Source organism: Ostrea edulis, chromosome 5, assembly GCF_947568905.1.
Source record: "Ostrea edulis chromosome 5, xbOstEdul1.1, whole genome shotgun sequence".
Lineage (NCBI taxonomy): Eukaryota > Metazoa > Mollusca > Bivalvia > Ostreida > Ostreidae > Ostrea > Ostrea edulis.
In genome coordinates, this window is record NC_079168.1 from 30,289,833 (window position 1) to 30,313,635 (window position 23,803).

Sequence of the window (23,803 nt, forward strand, 5' to 3'; positions counted from 1 at the left end):
GGATATAAAAATAACATTAGGTAGAAGAGATTGGTTGATTAGTAAGCGGTTCGTTTAAGATCAAAGTATAACAATCCTTCATATTCATAGGGCTGAACTACTTCTGATTCAATCTTCCGCGTTCCTTCCCTACCACTTAAATGACACCATTAGATACGCACTTCCGGTGTCTTTAGAGGTATATATATAAACTATATATATATACATGTAGGGTTTCAGTGTTGACAGATCAGTTATCAAGCAGCTGATTGTTTGTGTTATTTGAAAAAGCAACTCTTTGTTGAGTAAACAGATGCAATAGAAAATACTATCAAATAAACGGGATGATAAACGAAACCAAACAAAATTCATCATTCAGCGGACTGAATAACACCGGAGACGAAACATATTACTACGGTTCTGACGGGGACGATGGGACCGGGAACTATTACCAACCTCTGGAATACTACTCGGAATTTTACGCTCAAAAATACGAGTATGTTGAAGACTGGGAAATTCCGATACGAGGCTATGTAACATTTTTCGTAGCCCTTGTTACTATACTAACAAACATTTTGCTGATCTCAGTTTTCATCTTCCGAAGTTCCCGTTCTCCTACCACTGTTGTTCTGACGTCCCTGGCGATTTCGGATTCCATCATATGTATGACACGGCTACCGGAGGCAATCTATTTCAATATGGCTAAAAACTACCAGAATCTCTACGTCACATATCGATGGTGCAAAGCGAGTCATGTATTGTATATTATTTACCAGATTTTTAGAATGACATCGAATTGGTGTACTGCTCTTCTTGGCACACAGCGTCTGCTGGCTGTAGCATTGCCTTTCAAATACAACAGAATATGCAGCAACCGGGCAACAATTATAGAAATTGCTGTGATTGTTACTGTTTCGTTCCTGCTTAATCTCTATGAAGCCTTTGGTATCTACATTGCCGAGCTTCCAATCTATACGAACTACTATTACAATGAATCGCTGCCGTCCAGTTGCGTTAGACATGTGTCACGTGGTTTAATCAATGCATTTGGCGATTCTAAAAAGTCAAACTTGATATTCTATATATTTTCTGGACTACTTTATCGCGTACTTCCAGTTGCCGTTCTCCTGTTCACGACCGTGATGTTGTTGTACTTTCTGTATACGCGACAGAAAATAGGACCTGTTGCAACGCAGAAAAAAGCACAAATACAGAGAATCACCGCTCTGATTTGCATTATTCTGGTGATTTTTCTAATCGCTGAGATCCAGGACGGCATAGCATATTTCATATATGCAGATGAGCTTTCTCGCGACGTAAAAAGAGGAATATTATCTAAGGAAGACGATATTAAATGGGACACTATTTCTTCTCTCTTGTCCTTATTGAGTTATGCGTGCAACTTCTGGATATTTTTCTTCATGAGTCAGCAGTTTCGCTCGGCGCTTTTGGATGTGTTTCGGTCTGGACTCCGGAAAGCCAACATCTATTTAGTTTTGGAAGCCTCTGAGGATAAAAGTGACTCCAACGCACGAAGCACTAGTGTCACGAGTAGAAACGATAGAAATACGGTGGTTTAATTATTCTAGAAATCTTTTACAACATTCATCACAGTGAATTGTACTTGTGCAATGATAAAGCCTTCAAGTTGATTGATTGTCCTTAACGTTACGATATTGCTTACTCCAATAACAGAATTAAACTTATTTTACAATTTGTTCAAGAGAAGATGTATTACATGGTTATCAAAGCACACCCTAAGGAAATAGATTTTCAAATATGAATTCTACCACGAGCTACATGTAATACATATTTAAACAAACATGGCGATGCACATATGCAGATATAGTATACCCTACTCTTTCACCTTAAACATTTTTTGTCAGCAAAAACAAGTAAGCCTAGCCCGTGTCGGAAACTGCTATAACGTCACAGTGACGGAATACGGAACGTTCTGGATGTGTCGGAATGACTGATTTGATGACGTGTATACACCGCGGTCACGTAAAGTAAGCAATTGTAGGGCAATGTTGACATCGATACAAATGGTGTTTCGCTAGTAGACGGTCCGTAAAGAGCTATGCGCAGTCCCACGATGACGATCCAAGTCACTATTGGTGCTTAGTGCCTGGGTGTAAATTAGATAGAAAGAAAAAGGCGCATTTAGACGTATCTCGAAAGTCCCGTATTCGTGGCTGTATTGGTAAACGATCGGCTGTATATTTCTGAGAATCACGGAAACTTATAAATAGATTTTACACGTAACCCATTGGTTAATGTTTTCGGAATATGCTTGTAATGTTGATCAATACATGTAGCTGTAGCCATTTCTAAGAGTAATCTGAGTTGAAACTGACGTGGAATGTCACTTGAGGGTAATGCTATATTTTTTTTAAATATTGGATGATAGAAAACTTCATAAAAATGTCTGAGGAGGAAACAATAGAACATCTTTTGAGGGAATGTGATTGCTTACAACTATATTTTAGTAGAATTTGAATACCTTTTGGAATTCCAATATTAGCAATCACAAAGAAATCCTTTATTTTAGCTTGTATTGAAAACAATAGTGATATACAAAACACTATCATTTTATGGCTGAAATGTTATGTTTATACTGTAAAGTGCACCAAGAAACCTTTATACTTATCTATGGCTTGAGTGAATTCATGTGCTATATGTGTACAAAAACAATAAAATTTAAAAAAAAAAAACATGTCGATTTCTGTATACAGTGTATCAATACCTGTTGACAAATCATGTTCCGTATTGTTTGTTTATTGATTTACTTTTCTTACTCACATAGACGAGGGCGTATAAACAATTCTCTAAACTCTTCAGAAGGTGTACAAAGTCTATCTCTAAAATTCTTCACCCTGGAAGTCTCCTAATCCTAAATAACATTACTGGTAACCAATTTGGATCCACTGACGATAGCGGATCAAAAACATCTAAATTTGAGTCGATTCTGATCATGAAAACATAGAAAGCTCAGGCAGGTTTGATCAGCATTGGCGGGATCCGAGCAGCTCAGTAGGTACATGGTAAAGTTTCTGCCAAGTTCAAACCCTGATATTGTTAGTTGTGTTGTCTTCTTGTATTAATCCCATGGGGATCCGGTTTACAATAGGTCCTCAGTTCCCCTTGCTTGTCGTAGGAGGCGACTAAATGGGGCGGTCCTTCGGATGAGACTACAAAAACAGAGGTCCCGTGTCACAACATGTGTGGTGCGATCAAGTCCGTCCCTGCTCAAAGGCCGTAAGTGCCGAGCGTAGGCCTAATCAGTAGCAGTATCAATATTGTTTACATGTTTGGTTGTCAACAAAAATATTGGTTTCCAAGGAGAAATGACCTAATAATAAATAATTGAGTTTCAAAAACTTCAAATTCCAATACTCGGTAAACTACGGAAGCCTATAAGGGTCAAGTTAATAAAAATTATATGTCGAATAAACGACATAATATGTTGAATAAACGACATAACTATGTTGAATAAACGACTTAATATGTCGAATAAACGACATAACTTTGTCGAATAAACGACTTAAAAAGATTGAATATCTATAATAAAAAATGTTTATTACTTTTTTCTTCCTGAAATAAATGTGTCCTTATCCGTCTAACTTTTGCTCAGTGTGTTAGTCAATAAAAGGAAACTACCACTTCATTTGTCTATTGCACTATCTTTTAAGGAAAGTCCGTGCTTTTACGTATCCGGTTTTAAATTTTAAACACCGACTAGAAAGTTCCAGTTATAACTTCTTTGTCTGATGTTTGTAGTTTACGAGAACTGTACGAGTCAAATTTAGCATTCAAATGTGAATCTTAGATATATTTACCATAAATTATTATAGTATCAAGTCCTCACTAGCTCCAATGGTACAAAGCAATGTAATATCTACATTGATCTCTAAAAGGCTCATAGCTTGCAATCTAAGCCTGAACAAGTTAAAAATCATACATAGGCGTGACCCTCACAGTGGAATTCAAACTGTTTTTAGTGAGTTTGTGTTTGGTTCAAAGAAACCCAGAATTATAAATCCTCAGAAAATCATCAGCAAAGTTGTTGAATATTTGAACTCTTCTTCACAAGTACTTTCAAGAAACAAAATTATTTGTACATGAGCTGTAGTTGCTAGAATCTACACATATGTTATATTATAGTTATTTTTTCTATAAGTATGAGATAGCATGTAGGTATTTTTAAGTATGATATGATTGATAGCCAAACAAAAAAGGAATAACACACACACCAAAAAAAAATGTGAGAAAAAGGAAGGGGAGGGGGTGCGCCCCCCCCCCATCTCCTTCACTGTGTTCTAATTGTCTGGTAGGACAAAATTTTCAGTATGTTTTACATATATATATATTCTCATATTCTGTTAATCTTGATTTTAAGATTGTATTTGCTGTTACAATTTACTATTTTCAAAGTGTGCAAAGAATAATTGTAAAACTTAAATTCAAAAATGGGGGTTTGCGTATTCAAGAGACCATTTTGCAAAATATCTCTGGTCAACTATGGTAAAATATGTTTTTTTGTTAACCTTAGATATAATTCTAAATATTTTTAAAGAAAAACTGGCATGTAAACAATTTAGATTTTGAGAATTTTTCAAAATTGCGATATTCTGTGATTTTTTTCTGAAGGATGTGAGCAGATTAAACAGCAATTGTGTATGTTTTCAATTGAATATCTTTAAAAATTCTCTCAATAATTGAATAGCTATTGGTTTTTATATATTATAGCTTAATATGATGTGCTTTGGTGCATATTTTTAATAAAACATGAGATCATGCATTCTTGTGTTAAAATTTGGCTTTTGCATTTGGGGGTATATATGCTCTGTAGCACATAGTATAAAAATAAACCTGCAAAGGTATGTCTAATATGGGTTTTTTAGTTAGTTTATGAGTTGGTAAAGTTATTTAAATGGGAAAAAAATTTGATTGACAGAAATTTCTAATAGGATTTACCTACCTTAAAGAGGAAAAAGTAGGTTTTCTGAAATCGAGACTCGCTGAAACACAATGGGTTGTGAAATCAGTAAACGGTGAACACAGATTAAACCGATTGTCAAATGCAAAAGTGTCATCATTTCCAATTTAATAATTTCAATGCTATTATAATGTGCAGAAAAAGCATGTCAAATTACTTTGTGGATCCGCTAATATTTCCCACACCAAAATCAACATACAAAACACCTCCTAATTAATACATTTATTACTACTAATTAATACATATTACTACTAATTAATATATTTATTACTACAAATTAATACATTTATTACAACTGATTAATACATTTATTTCTACTAATTAATACATTTATTACTACTGATTAATAAATTTATTTCTACTAATTAATACATTTATTACTACTAATTTATACATTTCTTTCCATCTATCAGTCGTGATCACCTTGACAGCTGCTTTCAAGAATGTTCTCGGTGAGGATCTCTACATCGTAAGCGGCCCATGGTGCTGGATTAGGGGCTGTCTGGACCGGGAAAACATCATTCTTTGGATGACAGTGGGTGGGAAAGGCTGGGAGATCTTGACCTATATCGTCACAGCGTTCCTGTACATTTATCTCAAGTACTACATGATTAGGAAGGTAAGCAGTTCCTGGTTCAAGTCGAAATCTCGTTTTATTCGCGTTCAAACTTTTTACGAACGCTAAAGGAAATAACGCAAAAGTATCTAATTTGAAATGTTCTACAAATATGCACATTTTATGTATTTGAATGTCAAATATGGGTATGTAGAACTTTACGTGAACTATTATATATATATATATATATATATATATATATAACGAAATAAATTGATTATTTTCAAGTGCCATAACTTTTTATTGCACAATTTTAAGGTAGATCTATGGACTCAATCATGAAAAAATTGTTTTTATAAGATAAGATATAATAATAATAATAATAATATGCGGCATATATATTCCAGTAATAGACAAACATTGGAAAATATACATGTTAACATGCTATTTTCATTGTTATTGCTTCTCAAAACTAAGCACCCCATCCACATATAATCAGCATTAATGAAAATGTACCCCTCCTTCTTATTTTCTTAATAATTATTATTTTCCCCAAACAAATGGGCTGTAATAAGCAACATAGACTATATACCCATTATTCAATGATATGTAATCGTTTATTTTATTAAATATGAATAACTAGTTTCATAATGTACACTTTGTGAGCCTAAACATGTTAAAAGAAATACTGTTGAAAATACCAATTGATGTCAATATTGGGTCTTTTCCCCCAATTTTTTATGGACTAAACCTTGAATAAATTGTTTTAATTTAAAGATTATTATCACAGAAAAAGGATTTGACTAAGAAAATCATATGTTGTCATATCATTTTAAAAGCTATAAGCTCTACAACAAGTACCCCCCCCCCCCCCTCCAAAAAAAATCTTGAATTATACATTATCATATTTGCATACGACATGTGAAATTTGAGTATATTCATACAACCTTGGATAATAATTTTAACTATGTTAAACTATAAGTATCATAAGATACATGTGGTTTGCAATTAGATTTTACATTTTATCTGAAAAGAAAAAAAACAACAACCCTGAAATAACAAACTGAATTTGATGGTTTCGCTTATATATGATTACTGCATGTGTGTAATGTGTGTTTTATTTTATATCCTGCGACAAAGTTTTATATGAGTATCTACTTGGTCATGAAATCATTTACATGTACATAAATGAGATATACATGTATGTACATCACTTACTCCAATCTAAGTAGATGCAAACTCAACAAGGAACTAATCGCGTTATACAGATGCCGACCCAATAATTTTGAAAAAAGGAGAGGGGATGAGGAAAAAAATATAAAGTGAAATAAAACAAATCATTTGCAGCCATTCTTGAAGCTTGCGTCAATATCTGCAACATTGGAGCAGCGAACACAACTACGATATTATCTGTGGTCAATGGAGTAGCGAAGTGTGAACTTTGATTTTTACACAAGCTTACCATGTATTTGTTCACGATAATTTGGATTCAACAGCTGTGTAATATGTTTGAATCAGCAATTATTACACTCGAATTTTTTTTTATTCACATGGAAACGTCACCATTGCCGGTGAAGGGCTGCAAAATTTTGGCCTATGTTCGACACTGACGGCCTTTGAGTAGGACTCTTTATCGTGTCACGCCTGCTGTGGCACGGGGTCTCCGGCCGTTTTTGCGGTCTCATCCGAAGGACCGCCCCATTTAGTCGCCTATTACGACAAGAAATTGCAAGGGGTACTGAGGACCTATTTTAAAGCTGACATGAATTAATAAATATGTACACCTTTCTCATCTTATCCGCCATATTTCTCTCAGGTAGCCTAATTTACTCTACCTGTATATACCCCAGATATGATTCTCACACCTGAGTGATTTTTCTAGGTGGATTCGACCAGTGTACATCTCCGATTGTAATATATAGGGAATGAGAAACAAATAAAATAACATTTTAAAACATTATGCTTTGCTCAAAATTACAAAATATTTATTGTATACCAATGCACCATTCTGGAAATTTAGATAAGTTGGACAAAAATGCAAAAAAGCTTTTCTTGCATACTTGCAAGTGCATGCAAGTATTTGCAGTTTCTTATAAAATAAATGCGGCGAACTCATTTGCCAATTACATACTGATAGAATGGAATAAGCAAAGAGCATAAAATATATTCCTTATATCAATTCTTGCAAAATAAAGGTGCATGCCATATGCATAATATGTAATGCACACGATATATTCGCCAAAAAAAAAAAAAAAAATTAAACCGTATCAAATACGGGCGTCTATTCAACAGATATCGGAGATTTGCACTTACCGAAATTATTAGATTCTTTTTATTCTGATAAATCCACGAAACAAAATGATAAACTCCATTTGTATCTCGTTAGAACTTTACAACATGTTGTCAGACTGCAACACACTTCACCCGTGCCAAACAGGGTGTCTTCAATCAGGGGAGATGTCAGAGTCGAAATTTTTTTCCTGCATTGAAAGCTTGTCTGGTCGAGGTTTTGCAGTTTATAGAAATCGGGAATCTTTTATCTGGTTGGATATATTGCGTGCACAATTCAAAATTTATAGATGATCATATACAAACTTGGATATACAAATAAGGGAATAATGATCAAAAAAATATATCTGTGTGAAAATGCGTGTATTACATTTGCAATCCATGATAGACAGTTGATTACAAAAAGACACATATAAAAGGAAATATATAAACGAAAATATAGTTTTATTGTCTCTTTTGGAACCACAATTATTTACGGTCTCTGTATGTCCATATTCATTGATTGAACAGGAGAGAGAGAGAGAGAGAGAGAGAGAGAGAGAGAGAGAGAGAGAGACCTACTTCGATGTACAATATATCATATCACAGAAGGAAAGAAAATTGATCACTGATATAAATGTAAGCTTACAAGCAAATTAAAAAGAAAATATTAGTTTGAACTGTGCATGTAGAAAATACTGACTTTGTATGTTAGAATAACGGGAAAAAAGTGGGGGAAGCAGATTTCCTGCCAACCCCAACCCTCTGTATACGTGCCTGAAACAACATATCAATTCGTGTTGAAAGAAAGGTGCATATCTGCATTTCATTAAATTCCAAAGGAGCTCGAATTTATGTGTTCCCCTATTTATTATTTTGTATGCAAGACTTGTTCCCAAATTTAGAATCATGCTTTCAGTCAGAACAGAAATTCATTTTGAAGTACATCGAGTTTGAATGGAAATGTTGGGTTCCTTATTTTAATTTCATCAGACTCATTAGAACCCCCTCACCCAAACTATGCAGCTTTGTTTCTATTGATATCTAAATCAGTATATGAATCAGGATATAAATTATATAATGTTTTTTTCGTGATCATATAGATATTGATACTAATAATGAAAAAGGAAAATGTTTATACTCTTGCCTTTTGCATATCCTACTATAATGCATACAGTATGTTGACATTGTATCATCAAATAAAACCTCAACACGAATTTTACTGATTTATTAATACTAACATCTTATCGAATACATTTGAATTTGAAATTTCGACATACAGCGGTATGGCCATTGCGCCAGATCTACGAAATGAAAATATCTATGAATAAATTACACTCAAGCCTGAAAGTAATCATTATGACATGCTACAAAAACGTTAAAACACACATATGCTATATTCCTGCAATGCATGCATGCGATTTTTCTGAATACATGTATTTATGTATTCGTGAATGAAGTTCCTACGCTTAAAACTATCTTGGCCTTTATGCATTTTGTTTTGTGATTTTGGTTTACCATTCCTTACACTGTGTAAATGAAGGAAAACTTGGTAAAGGATACAATTCTACACCATACAATAAGTATACACGCATGTGTTACAAAGCAAAATGTACTTGTAATAACCAGACATGTATCGTCATTTTTCAGGGGGGGGGGGGGGTACAACAGGGGGAAATAATGGAAAATTGGATTCTTCAAAATTTCTTGTCATTCAAAATAGTAATTAAAAAAGATGAACGAAAACAGCAATGAAATAAAACAAAACACCCAAACAAACCAAGATGTTTTGTCCGATGTTCAAAGTTCTAAGGTGTTTTTAAAATAGTTTATTAATTTAGGAATAGGCACATATACAATATAAATACAAGACAATGAAGGGTTAAAGGGTTAAAGAGTCGTTTACTTTGACTGCCTCAATAATTTCCCCCTACACTTCATTTTCTTCAATCGTTGGGGGTGGGATGGGGTGGTTCGAGTCCTCTACTATGAGTGCCTCATATCTTCATTTTCTTAATTGGTGGTGGTGTGTGTCTTCTACTATTATATCAGAACTTTCAAGCTGGGGTCAAGTGGGGGAGGGGTTGTCACCCAATATTATCTTTTATTTGCATTACAAAATAACAAAAAATGGATATTGTTATTAAAGGTGGGGGACAGACACTCTTTTCCTCTCCCCTTGATTCTATGTGCTTGATAACGACGCATAATATGATAAACTCGACTATTACATTTTGCATTAGTACAATTTGCGTCGAGTTCAACGCAGAATGTAATAAGGCAAAATGGCATATAGATATATAAGATCTCTTGGGCGCCAAATTAGCATAAAATAAAGTAATTGAAAATAACACTATTTAAAGATATGTTTAATTTTTAATTATTGCGTGCTTTAAATGAATCAAATAAATCTGTATTATCAATTCATGAGAGCAATATTGAGTTACTAGTACTGTTCTCTTTTATTGAATTAGCGATATCATTTGTTTTAATAAGAGCGTGAGTATTACAAGATCGTTTGAATCCTCTCTCTCTCTCTCTCTCTCTCTCTCTCTCTCTCTCGGTAAATATTATACTGATACTTCCCCTGATTGAAGATAGCTGATCGGCACGGGCTAAGTGTGTCGCAGTCTGTACAATGGACAACGGTATTTACTGTTGGAATGCAAATGGAGTTTATCGTTTTGTTTCATGGATTATGCAAATAAAGGGAGTTTTACTACTACTTAAGAGTATTTTCGACAAATGTACCATAGTTTGGCGTGCTTTCTTTTGTTAAAAGTGTGGGTTATCTGTACATAACCCACACTTTTCTTCAAACCCCGCCCACATTCTCGAAAAAAAACCAAAAAAACCACCCAACAACATCACTGTCCACTGTATGAAGTTTCTCCAGATTAAAATTGCACATATCAAACACGGATAACTGACTCAGACTAAGTTCTCCAAATACATTATAGATATTTGCACTGAATCTCACTTAAACCTTGATACAAGATAATATCGTCAATGGTCTCGTCCCAAAGACTTTCTATTTCCATATTCTCCTCAAGTCGAGAAGCTACGCTCCCTCGTGTCATTATGACCACACCCATCGGGTATCTGCACATAACCAACAATATCATATGGGGTAATTACTACGTGTACACGTACATCTGCGGTCCTTTACAGATATTACGAGTAGACCCAGGTAAATAGTCGTCCGCATTCGATGCGTTTTCAAGGCGAGCATACATGTCATGTAAGTACTGTACTTATAAACATGACTCATGTTTATAAGTACAGTAGTATTTATATATTTGCCTTTTACTTGAAGTAATTGTGAATGATATAGATTGTATACCCTTTGCTTGTTCCATTTTATCAATAGATAAGAGATGAAATATTTCTCCGCGTTTTTGTATAGTTTTGACATATTTACTGCAAATGTACGCACATTCACGTGAAGAAAAGGCATTCTATATATATTTATCCAAAGCTTTTAGAATGGTTTACTACTGTACGATATGTTTATTATAATTTTGAGCAATGCGTGGTGTTCATCAATAGATGTTCCAAAACGTGATTTCATTTCTTCTTGATGTTCTATAAATTAGTATCGGAGATGTACGTGTTACCTGGCGAAGCTACTCGCACAAGTAAATCGAAGACACTGATGTGAAGTGAAGCGTAGCAAAACCCGTCCCCTTATATACCATACGAACCCTAATACATATAACAATAGAATATCCAACTAATATGGCGGATTAGCAGAGAAATATGGCGGACATATAGAATTATACTATATTTATTAATTCATGTCAGCTTTAACTCGGATCCTCTCAAAAGAAATAATATTATTAAGATGATTATTATGATGCTGGTGGAAATATGAATTGGTCCCCTCTTTCTCATCCGTCTCCCCAACTTTCTGATGCCCCCGTAATCCCAAATGTTGAACATGGATCATTGTAAAAGTTTAACACTACATGAATAGTCAATGTACCTCAGTCATGTACAATGCAATTCACAGGCATTTGGAGTATGGATATTACTACCCCCCCCCTTTTTTTAATGATATTTTATGTGTGGCAATAAACACTGATAATTGTTCTGAAATGTGTAAATTCCCTGTCTATCTTATCCTTCTTTCGATTCATGTAATCGTTTCACGCTTTTTGTAAGCTTTAGAGATTGACCTTCTGCCAGTACCGGTATAATAAAATACACAAGGTATGAAACAAAAATTTGTAAACAAACGGGGTCTCCGTTTCGGGGCACATTATCCAAGTAATTGCAGCGTTACCTAAGGAATTTTGGCGAGCGGCAGGTCGTGGAGATGTCATACTACAAGTCTCTTCAACTCAATACCCATCTCATCTCTTTTATTTGACACAATCTTGCGTGCATTGATTGTCCGGAAAGGCCTTTATCTCTTTCACTCGCAGTCAAAAAGGAGGTCACAGAGTACGAATTTATTGTACGCAAAGACATTGCTTAATTTCGGGATCATCCGAATGGTCTCGGGATTATTCGCGGACCAATCACACGACACGTTATAAATGACTAAAATAACATAGTGCAGAATTCTAGACTTTTGGTATACTTTATATCAATTTGAAGGTTTGCTTGAAAACGTAATAAGTAAATGGGCTTATTTTTGGGGTGTGTAACGGGATGAGCGACGCTACAATCCAAATAACAAACAAGAACAGTACTGAAGAATTATTGAAAAAAAATTATTTTCAAATAAAAGGAAGATATATAGGTAACAGTCTCACACCAATCACACACCTACCAAAAAAAAACAAAAAACTAATATTCACGATAACAGGAAAACAGTACCTATCGTATATGTATAAAAATTCAAACAAAAGAAAACCCGGGAAAATTAAATTGCCAATAGAATGGATCGTTTTGTATCACAAAAAGTCACATCAAACTGTAGATGTCACACCCAATCCCTCCAGTCCTTCCGGGCTTTATATCCAAAGCTGGGAATGGTATAGGATGTCCGAGACAATCCACGTTGATATCATCACCATCGTCACAATTATCATCACCACGATGAAGTCACCATCACGATCATCATCATCACAGATATGACGCTACAACATTGATCGATTCATAAATCGTATGATCCCGTATTATAATGGCAAAATTTCATTGGCAATTAATGAAGCTAGGAAATAGTAAATACATGTCCACTAATATAACATCGTTTTATTGAAATGGCCGTTTATAAAATGGCGGATCAAACTTCCGGTCACTTACTTCCACCCAGCCATTTAAAAGAAAAGCAACACCCGAGAACAAAAATAAAATAAAGCAGAATAAGCATTCGTTTTACAGGTAGTGTATAACAGCTATGTCAAAATATCTATAGAAAACACCAATGTTATAAAAACACTCTCTCGCTTATGTCACACCTGAGAGCATATACAGGTAAGAGTCTCCAGTGAATGACGAGGTGCCAAGGTGAAAAAGTTGAAAAGTACATTTTACCACTAAATATATATACTACAAATATAATGCAAAAGATACTCACCACGGTCTGCTATCCGTGCCCAAGTCATAAGTTCCCTAACTAAAATTGAATTCTTGAACGAATGAAGATATTAGCCCGCTGTGACAATGTACCCGTCTGTCTTACATGGCGACTCTGCTGGAAATGACCCGGCCACTATTGTTCGAGCGCCACTGAGCTATTTGCGGAGAATTATGGGTAATTCAAATTTCAAGGGCGTATTCGATATGGCATACTCGTGATTGTTACAGGGAGCTCTTGTTGATTTTTTGCATACTCTCCTTCTAGTAGTTCATTTTCGGAAATTTTTTTAAGACTTACTCTATATATGTTTGCAAACACTACGGCGAAATTGATGATGCAATCTACACCCGAAAACGACAACACGCACACGTAAACAAAGGGTCACCGATTCTGGTCAGTCACCGAAATAGGGCAGTCGACGATACAACCTACCAAACAACCGTTTACCAGATTGTGATATAGGGCTCTGGGGAGGGGGTATGGCCGGTCAACAGGGAAATCTTACTATTCCTAAGCACCATATCTCGCCTCTGGTATATCCAGGGGTCCGTGTTCGCCCTTCTCTCTTCATTTGAATTCTTTATGGTAATTATGAGATTGGTCAATGTTTGATAACTTCACCCTTTCATTCGCTGAGTACTTGCGTTAAAAGTGAAAATTGCATGGATGAAATATTGAAACTGAGGTCCTGGTGTCGTCCATTCGTTAGGTTATTAAATAACTTGCAGCAACACTAAAAATACACCCCCCTCCCTCAAATAATAAATTCTTAACAAAATGACTTGCAATCTCACCTATAAATGAGCACTTCTATCACAAGGACCCAAGCATAAGTATGATGTATAAATTATTTGTCATTGAAATAAGATAATTCAAATAAAATATATATACTTAATCAACAGGAAATAGATGTATCGTTGGACAATTTGTTTACATACGACTATTTTCCCCTAAGTAACTTAGTCTAATACATGTACCAGGAAATATAATTGTGAACTTCCCACTGCAATTCTCATGACTTACGTTTTTCATTTACGGATATAAAATCAAATAATACTCTATGCATTTATTTGCATAACAATTTTTAAACATATGTGTATTTCCACTTGCAAATTCTCGTTGTGTCTGTTGCAATCATAAACTGGAACTAAGTTTGAATCTAAATAAAACAAAATAGAAAAATAAAATAAAATAACGCTTCTCTTTCTCTCCGAATTAACAAAGATATTTTCTTTCATTCACAGCGTCGTAGAGAGGGCCAGCCCAACCTCCGTTATAGCCAAATCTCGTACCGTCTCCGTGATGACGACGAGAATTACGTGCTCTTGTGGTTTGTTCTTTACATCTTACGAATCTGGGGAACAGCAAGATACGTGAAATTTGTCTACGAGGCCAGTACGGGTCAAACGTCCGAGCTGGATTTTGACCAGACGGACATGGTACTCATGCACTTTCAGAGCGTTGGTGACAGCTCCCAGGCTTTTTTCAATTGTCTACTTTTTTGTGTTAAGGACAGTACGGTAAGGCATGGATTATTAACTAGGCTGTTCTGTCGACGGAACCAACTTCAAGGAAGACAACTGAATGAATACAACCAGATTTAAACAATTTTAAGCGATTTTCCTATAAATTTGGAAATCAAGAAGGACAGTACTAAATCTCTAAAATTCAAGGTTTTAACAGATCTTTTTCGAAATGAATATAATTATTATAGAAGTATGAAATATTTTCTGTGTTTCTATCATGAACTAAGTGATGATTTTGTTGTTTGAGAACAGTCTCCGCTGACGTCATGTAATTTGACTACAGGAAGTTTTTTTTCTGAACTAGTTTGGTTTCAATATTTTCCCACACTTTGCACTGGTAATCTAATTCTATGCATGCATACAATATATCTACTTAAAGAGACACTACAGCTCATTTTCCACATTTTAATAAAGTGTTTTTAAAAACACGTATTGATAAAATGATAAAACTCATATCGATACTGACAATTTTGAACAATTGGATGCATTCATTTACTCTCAACTGCGCTTTGAAGATCCTCCGGAATTCAAACGTTTCTTCATGCTGACTCGGACTTTTGAATGCTTATTTACATCACGTGGTTTTGAATGACAGCAAAGGTGTTGTGTAGGACTCCCCTTCAAGGGGACCACTCTCACCTTTCAAGTATAAGCTAGATTATTTCCTGCTCATTATAATAAGTAATTATATAAATCATAATTCAACAGAAACCCACCTATGTTCTTATTGACCGATGTTTTTACAACCGGTTAACACTTGTCGTGTTGAGATAAAAATAACACTTTTAAAGCAGTTCTTCGCGGCTAGTCCCAATAGCAGATTTAGGGAGGCCAGGATCCCCCTCCCCCTTTTAACCACAAATTGTGAGTGAAACTCCAATTTTTGCACCCAGAATGGCCGATTACTTTGGCTAATATTTGACTTTCACATCTCCCTTCGGAAATCCTAGATCCGCCACTGAGTTACAATCGTTTCTCCTAGCTCTTTGTTTTCCAACGGTCATACTGATCCCAAGGTAAATTTTATTTCACGTATGAGTTTTGTCTCATTTTATTTTTACCTCTTTTCTCATAGAATCTTTCAAAATTCTGGATCTATCGATATCCACTGCACTACACTTTCTCTCACTTGACGACATGCTACACTGTTTACTGTCTATGCGCATGCGTCTGAAGACCGAAGGAGGAGACTCGATATTTTTTGTATAGGCCATCAAAAAGTATTAATTTTTATGTTAAAACGAGAGTTTGTAACTTTAGATAAGTGTTATTTTCGCAAAGTTCATACATTCAACAATGCAACAAAAATTGAGAAAGCCCTGAGAAAATTGTCATTTCATGATTTTTGCGCAAAATGAGCTGTAGTGTCTCTTTAATTAATATTATTTATTAATTATTAATGATTTATATTGTTAATTATTATTAACAATATAATCAGTAAAATGTAAGTCCAATTATGTTTGTTCTTTGAGCTAACCTTACTGGAATCTTCCATAATCCCCCCCCCCCCCCATTCCTATCATTCTATACAAAGAGGAATGGAGGATATGATTTGTATGGTATGGATAATAAATGTTCCCGCACACTTTAAGGAAAACTTTTTTTGCATCAGAATTCTACTAGACAAATAGGAAATGTCCTAATTCGCTCATTGATTAGCAAGCCAGAACAATAGACATTGTAATTTGCAGTGTTTATAGTGCTAGCTTGATCCTGCATCTTTTACTTATGTAAATATTGATTTGACATATATCACACTTCAGGTCGACTCCCCCCATCGATATCTTACAGCTACGTCACAAAAAGTCAAAGGAGGCGGATTAAAAATGTAGAACTTCTTAGTTTTTATAGTGCATTTAAAAGCTGTAGTAAAATTGAAATCACAGAACTTTTCCAAAACCACATCACCAAAACATGACTGTTCAACAATTAATATCATCATCTCTCACAGTAGACAAAAAGACATCATAGACAGCTGCTTCCGATCGTCTAACAGTTTGTTGCAGTTCCCATGGACACAGATTATGCTTCTTTATTAGCTGACATGTTTAATTTGTATTCATATGAAAGAGAATTTATCCAAAAACTTCTACATGTCTAGAAATATATTTCTGCAGCCTCTACCTCGACATTTAGATATATCAACGGCGTTTTATATATTGACAATACTCGCTTTCATTCATAAGTTGATTCGATACATCCTAATGAACTCAAAATACGTCACTTCTGTCTTACACGTCTGTTTCATAGTAGGAATCTATACTGAACATAAGCATTAACGGCAAACTAACAAGTTAGCTTTCTGACAAACGGGATGCCATCAGCTTTTCCATCATTAATTGTTTTTAATTTATGAAATAATATTCCATTATCAGCCTGTTTATGTCTCGTACAACTGTAATTGATTCGATATGCGAGAGTACGTTTTGCGTATGATCAATTTTTAAATTGAAGCAGTCTACTTTTTCTTGAGGATAGCAGTGACTATTCTTAGCCACCAAATTTCTTCATTAATTTACAATAGCGATATGGAACATGCTCCCTTAATCTTAATACTCTTGTTTTTCTTCTGAAAAAAGGCTTTTAGATACTGCACATAAATATGCGTTATGTATGTAAGTATGTAGGTATGTATATATGGAGGTATGTATGTATGGAGGCGCGGAGTTGTGAGAGCATGTTGCTATCTAGTAAATTGAAGAAGGAGAGCCCTTCTTTTCCTCTGGGTGTAGCTGCAATAATGTAGCCCTCTCCGATTTTTTTTTTTAGGAAAGGGCTACAAATCCTTAGGATCTCTGAAATGGTGCAGATGCGGGAGTGATTCACTCCCGCAACATTTTCGATTATTCTAAACATTTGCTGACTTTCTTTATAGGTAAATAAAATGATATTCTATGTTTCTTAGTCAGTATATAAATTTACAACCTGCAACTTACGATTTGTGAGGCTCTATTCTACCGTTTTCAACAATTTCGATATATTCCAATTTCTCGATTCATATTTGTGCGCCATGTTTGATGTACTGAAAGTTTTAACTTCCGATTGTCAAGTTATTTGCATATGCCATATAAGGTAGTATTTACATCAATGGACAAGTACGAAAGAGAAAGCTATTTCGTCGGTATTAAAAAGGTTTAGATTTGATATCAAGTTCAAAATACGAACAGCAGAGTGTAAATTCTTTCTGCATACATATGATTTTCCTTTCTTTGTCGGATTGGCTCGAGTAACTACATTTTCGCGCAGATTGTCAATGTTTAGGTTTTTCAGTAGATCCACCTACGATATCTCGCGATAAAAATCATGGCGGAGCAGGCGAAAAATTTTGCATGCTGTACAAGATGTTTAATGAAAAACACCTTTATTAGACATGCCCAAAAACAGAGTTGGTACTCCGTTTGGTGTAAACAACATTTGGGACTAATACACTGAGCTTATTATCGGTTATTCATAAAATTATTTTTGTTATTACGGAGATCCTATGGAATTTTAGCTCTATCCCGAAAACGTCAGAATAAAAAAAAAATCAGATATGGCTACATTACTGTGGCTGCTCTGTGTGAAGTGGTCGAAATTCCTTCATACAAACTAGTAAGTGTTAAACTAGATCGGTAAACAGAAAAAGGATTTGAAATAAAACGTGGTTTAGTTTACAAGTATGTTTCATCCCAGCTCATAGAACAATGCAAACCGTCCCCGATGCGGCTTAGTGTAGTACTAAGAATTTATCCTTCTCATAGTCATTGTGGAAATGGGAAGTTTTGTATGCAACAGCTCTAGAATATATATACATTCTTTTGACACACAGAAAATTGGGTATCATGAGGGCAAGGTTACTTCAAGGTCACTGTCCTTTTTACAGCAGGCATCAGTTGTATCTATTAGTGGTTTATCACGAGTTTTGTACTAATTTGTAGCATAGGAACAATGTCGGAAAATATTTCTATCTTTTTGTAAAGCAAGACTATAATCACTGTAAAGTTCAACACGATAAACCTTATATCCTTTGATAATCCTACACAATTATCTCACGATATAGAACTCACGGACACCGCCGCGGTGGTCTAGAGGTTAGAGCGTTTGCCCCGCGTGTGGAAAACCGGGGTTCGAATCCCGGCGGCGACAGACCTAAGTCGTTAGAACAGGTAGTGACAGTTCCATCGCCAACGTTCGGCATTAGGCGTGAATGTCAAGGGTCCTCGGGGATGACCTTAAAGACGGATGTTCCGTGTCACAGTAGGTGTGGTACGCTAAAGAACCCTCACTGTTCAATAGCCGTAAGCGCCGAGGGAAGGCCTAAATTTGAGGACCTTCACCGGTATTGGTGACGTCTCTATAAGAGTGAAAAATTCTCGAGTGAGACGCTTAACAAGATACGATCAATTAATAGAACTCGCGGCGGGTATGACCGGTCGACAGGGTATGCTTACTCCACCTGTTTCCACCTCTGGAGTTGTATGCATAAATATTCTAAGAATTTTCTTAAGTATATACTTAAATTTCTTAAGTATACACTTAGCTAAGTAAGATTCTTAAGTTCCGTTGCATAAAACCTCTAAGCAACATGCTTAGTTGTTTTTAGCTAAGTACATCGCAATATGCTTAAGTTTATCGTTGTTATGTCAAACGTCATTTCCGCTTTCACTTTACCGTAAACACAGATTGCATGGAGTTGAACATTTTCTTGATAAGTCTCTCTTGTGTCGCTAACAAATGATGAAATACTATAATTTTTTGTGTTATGCAAGGTTAATAAAAATAAATAGACCAAAAATCAAATGTCGTTTTATATGACGATATATCCGATTTTATCGTCTGCATCTGCATTGATCCTTGAAAATATGGCAGAAAGAGAAGGTGTTGAGAGTCAGTCATTACAGACAACTAAGAAAAGAAAACCGAATTGGACAGCAGATGAATGCTTGTTTTTAAGCAAAGTGTGTAGAAGAACATAAAAGTATCCTTCGAGCTAAATTCGGAACGGAGGTTACGACATTAAAGAAACGGGAGATTTGGAGGAAAATCACAGATGCCATCAATGCCTCTTCCTCCACAGATGAAGGGGAAAGCAGAGCTGGCAGACGCACGACGTAGTGTGAAACAAACGGGTAAACGAATATATATTAAATCTATATAGTATATATATAGTATGCATTTCAAATTTGCTTGAAAAACATACACGAACAAGACAGGCACTAAATCCAGTCTCCATAATGTGCTGATGATGAACTATATTTCTTTACTATCGCATTTATAAATAAATAGAGACCTCTAGGCACTCGAGGGTAGCCTAATTGCATGTTATCTTACCGTACCATCTAGTATGTATCCAAACAGGCCCAATATCATATGTTGTTTCTGTATTCAGCAATCAAATCCTCAACAAATTCGAATATCGCAGTCTGCACAAAGTTATACACAGTAAACAAAATGTCGAAATATGCATCGTCATTGACTGAAATGACGTAATATTATTCAAAGGTTATGTCCCTTTTTTGCCCCCCCCCCCCTCTTCCGGTCATGAATAGATCCTTATAAATCATGAAAAAGTAAGTGTGGAAAGTTAGCTTACATAGGTGACGTATAAGCCATTGCTATTTTGAGAAATTTTTAATTTAACTTAATGACAGAAAAATATGAATAATGTAAAACCTTTGATCGATATGACCCTTCTAAATAAATATAATGTGCATGCACTTAAAATGGAATTTTTCAAACAATTTTTCATCATCTAATTATTACCAGGGCGGATCGAGGAATTTTGAAGGGGGGGGATACAATTAATTCTGGTTTTCAAAATTGGGGGTACATCTTAAAGATGCGTAATTTATACTTTTCTTTAGCAAAATCATGTGACGAAAGGGGGGGGGGGGTCTAACTCCCGGATCCCCTCTGGATCCGCCACTGATTACAAACTTCAGACAGTCTTTGATTCCTTGATGCATTTGAGTATGAATTATTTTCTTTTATTTCTAAAGAATAAATACTTGTATCAATTTCGAAATTACACATAATTGCCTAGTTTAACATTTTTTTTTTATACTAGCAAGTATTCTTCTATCCCAACATTCGAACGCATGAATTATCCCCCCCCCTCCCCATTAGGCAACCAGTCCAAGCTGCTACCATCTCTATGTGCAATATCGATTGATAGATATATTATAGGATTGAACATTCTTTTTAAAGAATTTATCGATGTGTAAACTCTGGACATTTTACTCACAAACGGAGTAAAAGTGCAAGGCACTTTTATGTTAAGTTTGTGTGTAAAATGTTCAGAATTTACTCATAATAAATTCTTCAAAAAAAAAAAAAAAAGGTTTGATTCCCTGTATTATCAATTTAAAAAATTTGAATAGTTTTCCCGCACTGTTATTTGTTTTCAGGCGAGTACATGTACGTATGCATAGCGTTTTTGGATTTATTGATGTGTAAATTCACGATTAGATTTGTTTTTGTCCAATCAAAACAATTGTAATAAATAACATTAGAATTATAATACATTATTTATCATTACTTGTTTTTGGCACCAGCGTATTTTGTTTAATTTTGTAGGCGGTGGACCAGCGGGAAAGCCTTTAACGCCATTAGCAGAAGCAGTTGGGAGTGTTATTGGTACCAACAATATAAGTATCAGTGGGATCCCTGGTACAGTTGACACAACATATCTAATGCTCGACAGACCAAAGATCAGCACGGAAACCACAGCGAGTACGATGTATGTTCAGGAATTTTATATACCATTTCTTAATTCTTGGATTGAAAATTGAAAAAAAAACAAAAAACTTATCAATGTATAAGAATTCGATTCCTTTTATTTCAGTGAATCAGATGGCCTTGTGACTCAAGATCTCCATGTCATCAGCACCAGTGAATCTGGAGATGGGCAGCAACAAATAAACTTTGTTACTGTCCCACAGCCAAACGCATGTCCTACCAATGTTTGCACCCACACCGTAATTGACCCGCATCTGCAAAAGCAGAAGCTAGAACTAGAAATTGAGAATCTCACCCTCCGAAACAAGTTTATACGACTTCAGATAGAAAGAATTGAAGGAGTAGATACAAGTAGTGAATTATAAGCGCTTTGACACGAATTTACTCACATTTAGTAATTATCAAATAGTTCTATAATCTTGAATTAAATAATGTTGCCAGTACTTTTTTGATTATCTGTATCTTTTCATTTACTGTTACGCAGTGACCACATACCTGTTTACATAAAATGAGCAGAAACAATGTGGTTTCTGTAAGCTCGACCATCTGTACCCTGGATATCTGCAACTATGTGGTCATTGGCATTTAAATTGCCATTGTAAGCATCTGCGTTGTCATCATCGTCAGGGAGGGGCAGATTGAACATTTTTGCGATGTTATGTAAAACTCCGCATGCTATGATGACATTGCTGGCACGTTGAGGATGCTGACGTATTTCTCCATGAAGAACATGGAACCGTCTTTTTAAGTGACCAATTGTTCTCTCAACAAGGGTGCGAGTGCACTTATGCGACCTTTTAAAAATGAAGATATACTTTGAGAAAAATAATTGGGGGGGGGGGGGTGTCAGAGGTGTGTGTTACATTCATATATAGATAGAGAAGAAAGAGAGATGTGTGTGAATGAAAATATGCAGTTCCAAAGTATATCCACATGAAGATGGATATTAGAATCCAGAATGCGTTAGTGTTTTGAATATACTTTTGAGCTGTATATTTTCTTTCTTTCTTTTTTTTAATTTATTATTTTTGTACTCTATGTTAGTCACTAAGCCATGTTTTTTCTAAAGTTTTAAAGATACACGCATGTCAACAACAAAAATTCGACTTGTATCTTTCGTAATAGTTAACATGAATGATATCTATGTTTGTTATGCAGAATGGGGAGAGCAAATTTAAACTGGGTCGAAATGCCTCGGTACCGTTTACCGAAAGCAGCAACCCCAACAATTTGGATGAACAGCAGCGTCCTCGTCATGATGGGTGTGCTGCTAGAGAATTTGAGAATATTTCTCGTAATATAAGCGATAAGTGTTTATTTTTCAAAGTGCTCCAATATATATTAGGCCCTAATTTCCTTACCTGTTGTACCGTGACTGTGGACCAGCTTGTGGATTTAAAAAAGGTGTCAGCAGCCAGTCTTTCCCAGGATAACCGCTATCACCGAGAAGATGGCATTTCACGGGCAATAAACGTCGTTGAAAGAGCTGAAATAGACCACTCTCCCTCAGTATTCTGGCATCGTGAGTCGCTCCCGGCCAGCTTGCCACGATGTCTTAAATCTTATAACTGGCATCACATACAATCTGTACATTTATACTGTGAAAGTTTTTCCGGTTGACATACTCCACTTCGTGTTCACTGGGAGCTATAATTCGCACATGAGTTCCATCAATCGCCCCAACCACGCCAGGGAAACCAGCAATGGTAAAAAAGTCAACCTGGTGCTTTCGAATAGTTCCTGGGTCCATTTGAAAGGAAACGAATCGCTTGACAATATTTGGTTGAACAAGAGCCGTAGTAACTCTTTGAATTATTCTTGAAACCGTTGACTGGTGAAGACCAAAGTTGTCACCACTACATAGCTGCATCTTACCTGTAGCATAGTATCTCAAGGCAACCATGACTTGCACAATTGCAGGTACACTGTGATTTCTGTTGGTCAAAGGCATAATGTCATATTGAATTAAATCTGTTATAAATTCAATTCCTTCCTGATCAAATCTAAATCTGTGCTGCAGTTCTGCTGCTGTCATTGATTCTAAGGGATTAATTCGTGGTTTGAATGTTCTCTGTTTTCTGTCAGCCATTTTGTTCTTGCTAAGCAATATGCTTAAGAACTTAAGACAAGTAAAGACCATGCTTAAATTTAAGCATATACTTAAGAGTTAAGAAGTTTTATGCAATCTGCTAAGCAATATGCTAAGTAAAATCTCAACCTGCTAAGCA

At 35.5% G+C, this 23,803-nt stretch overlaps 1 protein-coding gene and 4 long non-coding RNA genes across 5 annotated transcripts; 3 read left to right on the forward strand and 2 right to left on the reverse strand.

Moving 5' to 3' along the window:
* Window positions 1–205: 205 nt before the first annotated feature.
* On the forward strand, window positions 206–1,697 carry LOC130054821 (sex peptide receptor-like). Its single transcript, XM_056165735.1, has one exon. It carries the CDS (start codon window positions 324–326, stop codon window positions 1,557–1,559), a length of 1,236 nt encoding a protein of 411 aa, XP_056021710.1. The 5' UTR covers window positions 206–323; the 3' UTR covers window positions 1,560–1,697.
* Window positions 1,698–5,391: 3,694 nt separating this feature from the next.
* LOC130054823 (uncharacterized) lies at window positions 5,392–18,531 on the forward strand. Its single transcript, XR_008803156.1, has 2 exons — window positions 5,392–5,597; window positions 14,577–18,531. It is a non-coding gene; the product is annotated as an uncharacterized LOC130054823 (long non-coding RNA).
* LOC130054822 (uncharacterized) lies at window positions 12,500–13,604 on the reverse strand. The gene is made up of 2 exons (XR_008803155.1): window positions 13,330–13,604; window positions 12,500–12,889 (listed from the first exon to the last, which is right to left on the reverse strand). It is a non-coding gene; the product is annotated as an uncharacterized LOC130054822 (long non-coding RNA).
* Window positions 18,532–19,861: 1,330 nt separating the features above from the next.
* Window positions 19,862–21,812, forward strand: LOC130054824 (uncharacterized). Its single transcript, XR_008803157.1, has 2 exons — window positions 19,862–21,576; window positions 21,682–21,812. It is a non-coding gene; the product is annotated as an uncharacterized LOC130054824 (long non-coding RNA).
* LOC130054825 (uncharacterized) lies at window positions 21,702–23,519 on the reverse strand. Its single transcript, XR_008803158.1, has 3 exons — window positions 22,937–23,519; window positions 22,071–22,369; window positions 21,702–21,829 (listed from the first exon to the last, which is right to left on the reverse strand). It is a non-coding gene; the product is annotated as an uncharacterized LOC130054825 (long non-coding RNA).
* Between the last annotated feature and the right edge of the window lie 284 nt (window positions 23,520–23,803).

Coding starts and splice junctions, on each gene's coding strand:
- LOC130054821 (XM_056165735.1), top strand. CDS start 324: ATGATAAACGAAACCAAACAAAATTCATCATTCAGCGGACTGAATAAC.